General features: G+C 63.2%; 1 protein-coding gene across 2 annotated transcripts; it reads left to right on the forward strand.

The window, feature by feature from the left end:
- Positions 1-4,004: 4,004 nt before the first annotated feature.
- On the forward strand, positions 4,005-8,308 carry CLDN19 (claudin 19). Of its 2 annotated transcripts, none has more exons than XR_011390753.1 (5): positions 4,005-4,609; positions 5,636-5,800; positions 5,904-5,988; positions 7,355-7,574; positions 8,170-8,308. XR_011390753.1 is itself a non-coding variant. In XM_002715178.5 (5 exons), the coding sequence occupies exons 1-5, from the start codon at positions 4,120-4,122 to the stop codon at positions 8,216-8,218; spliced, it is 942 nt and encodes a 313-aa protein (XP_002715224.2). In that variant the 5' UTR covers positions 4,006-4,119; the 3' UTR covers positions 8,219-8,308. The 2 variants fall into 2 exon arrangements, 1 of the variants encoding a protein (XP_002715224.2); XM_002715178.5 differs by having other exon boundaries at positions 4,006-4,609; positions 7,355-7,507.
- The last annotated feature ends 608 nt before the right edge of the window (positions 8,309-8,916 follow it).

Consider the following 8,916-nt stretch of genomic DNA (forward strand, 5'->3'; position numbering starts at 1 on the left):
GTGTGGTGTAGGGGAGACATGATAAATGTGTCCATACCTGTGTTTGTGTGTATAACCCTTGGAGGAGGAAAAGCAAGCCAGGGCCCCGAGGCAGAAGGAACAGCAAGGGGGCCAAGACGGCGATGCAGACTCCGGGAGGTGGGCGGAGCGTGGCCGGGGACCTCGGGGGCCTTGGCCACTGTGGAGTCTGGGCGTCTGCTCAGCAAGACAGGAGTCAGGAAGATTCCTAGCATGGGAGTTATGGAGTCACACTATAAAGCCTTTGAAAGATTTCTGCTTCAGAGTAAGTCTTGGGGGCTGAGACCAGGGGTGCAGGGCAGGGTGAGGGCACCAGGGCCTGGGCCTGGGATGGGCAGTAAAGGTGGCAGAGACCAGTTCTGGGCGTGTTTTTAAAGCAGAGCCAGCAGGCGGTGCCGATGGATGGAACAGGCGTGAAGACGACGCCTAAGCAGCTGGGAAGTGAACTGCCTGCTGCCGTCATCGGCCCACCACTTGGCCCACCGTGGACAGAGACCTAGCGAGGACACCGTCCTGAGGAAGCGGGGCCGCAGCCTCAGCAGTCGTGCCCGGGAGAAGGCACCAACGCTGTAGTAGTGCACGGGCCCTTGGGAGAGGGGAGACCCAGCCAGGAGGCTTTGGGAACAGAGCTTGCATCAGGCACTGCCTTCGGCGTTTCTGGCTTCCCAACAGCATTTCTCATGTATTATCCGATCCCTGTAAATCCACTCATGAAACAGACAGGTCAGAGGCATTCGCAGGGCAGGGAATTGGCATCGCCCTGATGCTGCCCTGGGGACACCTGCATGGGTTCAAGTCCCAGCTCTGCTCCTGACTCCAGCTTCCTGCAAATGCGCACCCGGGGACACAGCAGTGATAGCTCAAGGAGTCGGGTCCACGCCACCCTTGTGGGAGACCCAAACTGAGTTCAGGCTCTGCTTCAGTCTAGCCCAGCCCCGGCTGTTGTGGGCATTTGGGACGTAAACCAGCAGATGGGAGGCATCTGTCTCTCTGCCTTTCAACTAAAAAGTTTAATTTTAAAATTTCAGGTTGGGGGTGCAGCACTGTGATGTAACAGGTAAATCCCATATAGGCACCGGCTCAAGTCGTGGCTGCTCCACTTTTGATCCAGCACCCTGCTAAGGCACCTGGGAAAGCAGTGGCAGACAGCCAAGTGCTTGGGCCCCTGCACCCACGTGGGAGACCTGGAAGAGGCTCCTGGCTTCAGCCTGGCCCCCCCTGGCTGATAGGGCCATTTGGGAAGTGAACCAGTGGATGAAAGATTCTCTCTCTCTCTCTCTCTCTCTCTCTCTCTCTCTTCCTCTCTCCCTGTAACTCTGCCTTTCAATAAATAAATAATAAATCTGGAAAAAAATTAAGAGGCTGATGTGTGGTGCAGTGGGCTAAGCTTGGCACCTGCAACACAGGCATCAGTATTGATGGAACAAGGACATAGGTCTCAGAGCCACTTTGGCTCCTGGCCTGAGAGCAGATCCAGTCCCCCAGGGGACTCCCTAGCTCCTGTGTTCTTAGGTCGGCTTGGTCCCATGCCCTGTATTCTCCGCCCCACCTCTGCATTCTTTTCCAACTTACAGTTGCAGTTCAAGTCCCGGCTGCTCCACTTCCAATCCTGCTCCCTGCTAATGTGCCTGTGAAAGCAGTGGAGGATGGCCCAAGTGCTTGGCTCCTGCCACCCATGTGGGAGACCCAGATGGAATTCCTGGGTCATCTGGGGAGTGAACCAACAGATGAAAACCTCCCTCTCTCAAAAGCTCTGTCTTTCACATAAATATATAAATAAATCTTTAGGGTTGACATTGTGGCATAGCGGGTAAAGCCACCACCTGCAGTGCCATCATCCCATATGGGGGCTGGTTCAAGTCTTGGCTGCTCCAGTTCCAATCCCGCTCTCTGCTATGGCCTGGGAAAGCAGTAGAAGATGGCCCAAGTCCTTGGGCCCCTGCACCCGCGTGGGAGACCTGGAGGAAGCTCCTGGCTCCATAGAAGCTGAGAGACTTGCCTAGTGTCACACAGCTTTCCGCAGCAGAAGTAAAGCTGGAACTCTGGATGTCCTGTAATGCAAGGGAACACACTTTAAGCAGTGACGGTGACATACGCCACTCCACGGCAGTTTCGGTTAGCTCTGAATGGGGGCTAGGGAGGGCACCCCCAAAAGCTGGGGGTCGGGGTGCCCAGTTGCAGAAGCTGTGTGGGGTGTGGACACCACTCCACTTACGCTATATAAACCCAGATCTGAGCCCCAAGGCGCTGGCACCTTGGTGAGGGGGTGGCCATGGGAGCAGGCAGGACAGACTCAGAGTACCTCAAGTGACCAGGAGAAGGCATAAGCAGAAGAGCCTGGCTCTGGGACTGCCCAGGATGGAGGAACAGGCATCTCCGCTCCCTCACCGAAGGGGCGTGGCCAGCAATCTCAGAGGCTCAGAGACGTCATCCAGGTTGGTCTCACCCTGTACCCTTTGGGGGAGATGGGGCTCGGCCTTCGGGAGCTGCACCTGCTGGGCCAGGTGCGGCCCCAGGCCCGCTTTAAGCTGATGGTTTGTTTTGAGGGGGTGGCACTGAGGCCCCGTAGGCAGCACAGGCTGCCTCTATGAGGGGGTCTTAGGCCCGGGGCCCCTCAGAAAGGCAGGTGTGGGGAGAGACCCTGGGAGTCAGCGCGGCTCAGATCCTCATGGGAAGGCTCCCTGTGGCCTTCTGCAGGGGCTGCCTGATGGACTCAAAGAATGAACCGGGGTTGGGGGGGAGCTGGGGGCAGGGTGGGGGGTGGGGCAGTGCCTGGCTGAAAAAGAATTTGAACTCAGGACTGACTTGGCTGCCACTGTTCGAGGCCCCACTTGGTCTCAGGGCCCGCAGGCCGCCGCAGCACGCAGTGGATGCACAGACCCATGCGGCTCTGACCTTCCCAGCTCAGAGGGCCTCACAGGGACCCAGTGTGCAGACCTGCAGGCCAAACAGCGCCCACCCTGACCCCTGTGAGGGCCGGAGCTGCAGGCCATACCAGGAACCCACGCCCTGGGCGGGCACACAGGGCCGCCATTGTCCGAGCTGTGCCTGGCACCCTCTCGTTTGCATAGCCACGTGAAGAATGCGAGGGAGCAGGCTGGGGACAGGTCCTTGCAGAGGGAGGGGGCAGGGACTGTGGGGGAGGCAGCTGGCTGGGGTCTGCAGCAGGACCCTGTCTCCCCCCAGTCGGTCCAGGGAAGGCCGGTGGGCTGCCAGGGATGGAGGGGGCGGCCGGGGCTGCAGGCAGTGGGGACGAGGTTGTGACATTCCTGCTGCACCCACGCCACGCCAGGGGCCAAGTGAACGTGAGGGGATTGCTAATGAGGCTGAGGAGAGTTAAATATTCCCCTGCTCCTGAGGCCTGAGCTGGATGGAGGAAGAAAGGGGAGGTGGGGTACTAGGAGGGGGCAGCCTGAACCCCAGGAATGTGTGCAGAGGCCACTGCCCGCGCCAGGCTGTTCTGGAGCCAGGGGCCAGGGGCCGGTGTCCCAGCAGGAGCTGCTCAGCCGGCCAGCCAGGGGATTAACGAATGAGCACTCCGCTCTCCCTCAGGCTGATGCCAGGAGGTCGGTGCTGTCTCCCCAGCTCCCCGCCAGGCCCCTTGCTGGCCGGCAGCCAGCTCTGGCCCAGCCTCAGTGGGGCCCCCTACTGACTCCTCAGATCTCAAACAGACCCCACGGAGCCTCACACACCCCCGCACCTGCCAGGACCCCTCTCCCAGCTCCCCAGCCCAGCCCAGCATCTCCGCATCTGGCCCCAGATCCTTTGCCAAAAAGGTCTCCATGGTGTCTAACTCTAGTTTGGCCTGCTGCGAGCTGGAATTCCGTCTCCTTTCTGTCCTCAAGTCAGAGGGCAGAAAACCCCGGCGGTCAGATCAGATCAGCCGCACGGGGCAAAGTCCAGTTTCCCAGGGCTGGTGCCTGGGTGGGATTATGAGAATTTGAGGGCACTGGAACCAGGTTCCTAAGGGTTTCCTTGGGGGGAAAGGCCCTGGAGGCAGTGGAGCTACTCCTCCCAGCCCCTCCCTTCCCAATCCCCAGGGGCGGGGCACGGGGACCCACCTGGACGTTGGGCCGGCCCCTCCGCCCCAGGGGGCTGGGCATGAGCTCTGCTGGGACCCTGCCCTGGCTTAGCCAGCAGCTGTGGGCGGGCCCCTGGCCTTTTCCAACCCCAGAGCCTCCCCCTGCATTCTGGAGTCCGGAGCTGTTGCCTCTGCTGTCGCTGCCGCTGCTGCCACCGCCACTGCCCTTGATCGCTCACTGCTCCCCCGCCCAGCTGCCCTTCTCACCTGGCCATGCGCACAGTGCCCCTGGGGACTCCAGCCCAGCTCTGAGCCCTGGGACCCTCAGCCCCCTCTCCCCCAGGGCCATGGCCAACTCGGGCCTCCAGCTCCTGGGGTACTTCCTGGCCCTGGGCGGCTGGGTGGGCATCATCGCCAGCACGGCACTGCCGCAATGGAAGCAGTCCTCCTACGCGGGCGACGCCATCATCACTGCCGTGGGCCTCTACGAAGGGCTGTGGATGTCCTGCGCCTCCCAGAGCACCGGCCAGGTGCAGTGCAAGCTCTACGACTCGCTGCTTGCCCTGGACGGTAGGTGACGGGATGGGGCCGGGGGGAGGGTGTTTATCTCGGGACAGCAGGGCTGGGAGGTGGGCTAGGGAGGCAGGGAGGGTCAGGAGCAAACTTTTCCCAGTCTGGGGTCAGTGTGGGGCTCCACGGGCTGGTGCCACCCCTGACTCCCCACGGCCGCCCTGTGCTCCGGGAGAATCCAGCCTGGGATCCTCTGTAACCTTGAATGAGTCACCCAAGCTGTGAGCACTGGGGGTCCTCCCTGAGAAAGGCAGGGCTAACACCTGCTGTAGGACATGGGCAGGGCAGGGGGCGGAGGCCCAGGTAAGACCCCCCTCACCTCTCCCACACTTGTGTGTGTGCACACCTTCACACCAGGCTGCCACCCTGGCAGGTGCACCCCATGGGCAGATGCACACACTCACAAGCACGGGGGCTTGGGCACAGGCCTCTCCAGGGTCTGGAGTGGTAACAGACAGGTGGCTGGGCAGGGGGTGTCACTGTGGAGCTGGGCCCCCACCCACACTCTGCCCTGGGCCCTCAGAACCGCCCTCAGCACTGCGCTGGTCCAGGCAGGTGGTCCCGCCTCCCTCAGGGACCTAGGTCTCTAGAGCAGGCCTGGGGCCCAGAACTGGCCCCCACATGGGTGGCTCCCCGGGCAGGGGGGAGGGGTCACTGCAGGGCCTCCGACACCCTCAGAGGCTCCTTGCTGAGCCCCAACAGGAGCTCCACCCTCCCACTGCTTGGGAGGGTGAGGCAGGCCCAGAGGGAGGCCGGCCCAGGAAGCAGAGGAAGAGCGGATTCCAAGGACGCGGTCACCACGCGCTACGGCAGAGCCTGTGATGGGGTGTGGAGGAGGAGAGTGAGAAATGGGAGGATAAAGAGGGGACTCTCCTAGCCCTGGCCTCGATACCTTGGTCTCACCTGCTGGCCGGCCAGCTCCTGCTCAAGCCCCTCCCAGGCTGGGCCCCTCCCACGCTGGGCCCCTCCCACCACAGTCCAACCCCAGGCTCCGCCCCACACTGAGTGCCGCCCCGCCCCGCCCAGGTCACATCCAGTCTGCGCGAGCCCTGATGGTGGTGGCTGTGCTCCTGGGCTTCGTGGCCATGGTCCTCAGTGTGGTCGGCATGAAGTGCACGCGCGTCGGGGACAGCAACCCCATCGCTAAGGGCCGTGTGGCCATCGCCGGGGGCGCCCTATTCCTCCTGGCAGGTGAGTGCTCCCCGCTCCTCCACCATCCGGGCCTCGCAGGTGGCCGGCGGGAGTTGGATGGGAGGGCACCCTAACGGAGCTGAGCATCCCGCTTGGTCCGCAGGCCTCTGCACCCTGACGGCCGTCTCGTGGTATGCCACCCTGGTGACCCGGGAGTTCTTCAACCCCAGCACGCCTGTCAACGCCAGGTGAGTGCCAGCTGGGCTCCCGCTTCACCTGGGGGCGGGGGCGCTGCCTGAGAAAGTCTGGAAGGGAGCCAGGCAGGGTGTGGCCGGGCGCACTGCAGGGGAGCAGCGAGGACCCTCCGGGAGCTGACCAGGTTTAATCCCAGCTCTGCATAGATTGAAGGTATAATCTGGGCACCTGCCTTCTCCCCTGTAAAGTGAGGGGCGGCACACCCGTGGTTGTGAGGCCGACAATGCAGGCAGCCAGGTAGCCGGTGCCCAGACCCTGGAGGATGCTGGGTAACCCTGGAGACAGCAGGGCAGCGGTGTCCTGCAGTTATGGGGGGCAGGGATGGGGCTGCAGCCTGGTGGAGGCAGAGCAAGGCTCCCAGCTTGACTAGGGCAAGGGGAGACTGTAGGACGGAGTGGTCAAGGTCTGGAACAGGGGCCTAGGGCCAAGGAGGTAGCAGAGGAAGGCAGGCTCAGAGACACTTAGGAGGGCTTGTCAGGCCCCGCCGTGGGCTTCTTGGAAGGGCCTGGCCAGTGAATGGGATAGTCCCAACTCCAGACATCTCAATGGGCCTCGGGCCCTGGAGTCAAAGGAAGGTGAGAAAAATTGCCTGGGCTGCTTTAGCAGTCAGGAAGACTTCCTGGAGGAGGCAGAGGCGTGGAGGGGGAGGAAAAGGAGACCTCAGGTATGCGGCTTGTTCCCCCTGGTGGGTGTCTACAACCACAAAGACCTGGCTCAAGGATGCCAGGCTGGAACATTGCTTCAACAGGCCCTGAGGCTGCCAGGTCCCGTGCTGGACCCTGGGGAACAGACAGAGCCCCCTGGGGCTAGAGCAGCCTCCTGGTGAGGAGTCTGGTGGGGCAGGCGGAGCACAGAGGGGGCCAGGAAGCTCCCCAGGAGGTGGCCACGGAACTGGGCTCTGAAGCTGGGGAGGTGGAGACTGGGGCAGGTGCCTGGTGCTCAGGCACAGAGCTAGGGAAGTGGAGGTGGCAGCCAGCAGGGCCCCTGTGCAGAGCCCAGAGGGCGGGGCCTTCTCCCAAGGGAGCAGGGGTTGTCCTCTCCTCCCATCTGGAGTTCATAGGCCCTCCCCTGCCCCTCCACTGGCCGGATGAGGAAGTGAGCCCAGGTTGCTCAAAGCGGAGCATGGAGGGCAAACCTCAGGCCTGCAGTCCCCCACCTCCCCACTCCCAACCCCTCGGGCCTGGGCCACCTGTGGGATGGCACTGTCCTGGGTGGGGGCAGCAGGAAGGATGGGCATTCACCCCACTTATCTGGAGGAACCGGGGAGGGCTGTAACCCCAAACTGCAGGTCCCCCCGCCGCTGTGACTGGGAGGGCCTGGGGTCGCAGCCACACCTGACGTTCTCCCTACCCCTTGCAGGTATGAATTTGGCCCCGCCCTGTTCGTGGGCTGGGCCTCGGCTGGCCTGGCCATGCTGGGAGGCTCCTTCCTCTGCTGCACGTGCCCTGAGCCCGAGAGAGCCAACAGCAGCCCGCAGCCCTACCGGCCCGGCCCTTCGGCTGCTGCCCGAGAGTACGTCTGAGTGCGCCCGCCCGCCCGCCCAGCGACGCCTCGCCCGGCACTCCAGCCAGCCCCCACGGTACCCGGGGCAATGGCGTGTCCCCTGAGCTCAGGCCAGGGCTCTGGGCAGTTGGTCTGTAACATGGACACCCACCCTGCGATCTGAGAGCCAGACCTAGACATTTGGAGAGGGGCGAGAGGCAGGGCCCACGCCCGTCTGTGCAGCCTCATGGGCAGCCTGTGAATAGCACCAGCCCAACTCACCTGCCCTCGAAGGGCTGCCAACCATCTACCATGTGCTGGGCCTGGGGCAATCCACCGTGACCAAGATGGGTCTCAGTGCCCGGCACCTTCGGGTGGGGAGAGCCCTTCCCAGTCCCTGGTCTCAGGGAGGGCTCCTCCCAGGAACCCCATGGAGGAGGCAGTGCCGGGAGGACCGTCCCCATGTTGCACATGAGGAACCCGAGCCTCAGACCAGCAGGCTCGGCCACGCTCTCTGGCTCCCTCCAGTGCGCCCGGCACTGCCTGGACACTCGCACTGACCGCTAGGTCAGCCCACCTGGTGCCACCCTTAGGGACAGGTCGCAGGCAGCCCACTGGCCAGGCCCCGTGCGGCCAGGGCTCCACGGCCCCTGCCCCTCCCACTAACCTACTCTCTCTCTTTTGACTTTCAGACCAGTCGTTAAATTGCCCGCCTCCGCCAAGGGCCCCCTGGGTGTGTAAAATCCAGATCCCCAGCCAGGCTCTGTCCCCTGCCACATCTACACTGTGTGTTTGATATTTTATGGAAAAAGAAGCGACCATCAGCCCTAAGTGCGGTGTCATTTGGTCTGTCCCTGGCGTGGCGTGGAAGGGGCCAGGCTCAGGGAGCTCAGGGTTGACCCCTGGGGCTCTTGCTGTGGGGTTCGGGGCCCACCCAAGGCTGAGCAGGAAAGAACCGGGGGCTCCTTGCCCTCCCCAGTAGGGTGCCCGGGCTGGCCTCAGGTTTGGCACCAGGACCTCCGGGAGGGGTGATCCTGCCCCCTGGAGGCTGCCCTGAGGCCTGGCCCCGCAGACCCCCTTGGAGGAGCCCCCGGGGAGTGAGGCCCACAGGTGACAAGCTCTGCCTGTTACCCTGGGTGCCAGGCAGCAGGCTGAGCAAGGCGACCTCGTGTGGTAGGCTGCTCAGTAGAAAAGGCGGCAGGGAAGGACACTGGGACCTCTGGGCGTCAGGGCTGAGGCCACCCACCCCAGTCCTGCCCCGAATCCAGGTCTGCGAGGCCCCAGCCTCGCCCCAGAGCGGGAAGGGGGGCAGGCCGGCTGTGGACAGAGCTCCGCGCAGCACCCAGAGGTGCAGTCAGAGCCGGACAGGATTCCGGTCTTGAAGTCTGGGGGTCACCTCCCCTGCAAGCAAGGAGGAAAGGCTGGGAGGAATGCAGGGA

This window comes from Oryctolagus cuniculus, chromosome 7 (assembly GCF_964237555.1).
Source record: "Oryctolagus cuniculus chromosome 7, mOryCun1.1, whole genome shotgun sequence".
NCBI lineage: Eukaryota > Metazoa > Chordata > Mammalia > Lagomorpha > Leporidae > Oryctolagus > Oryctolagus cuniculus.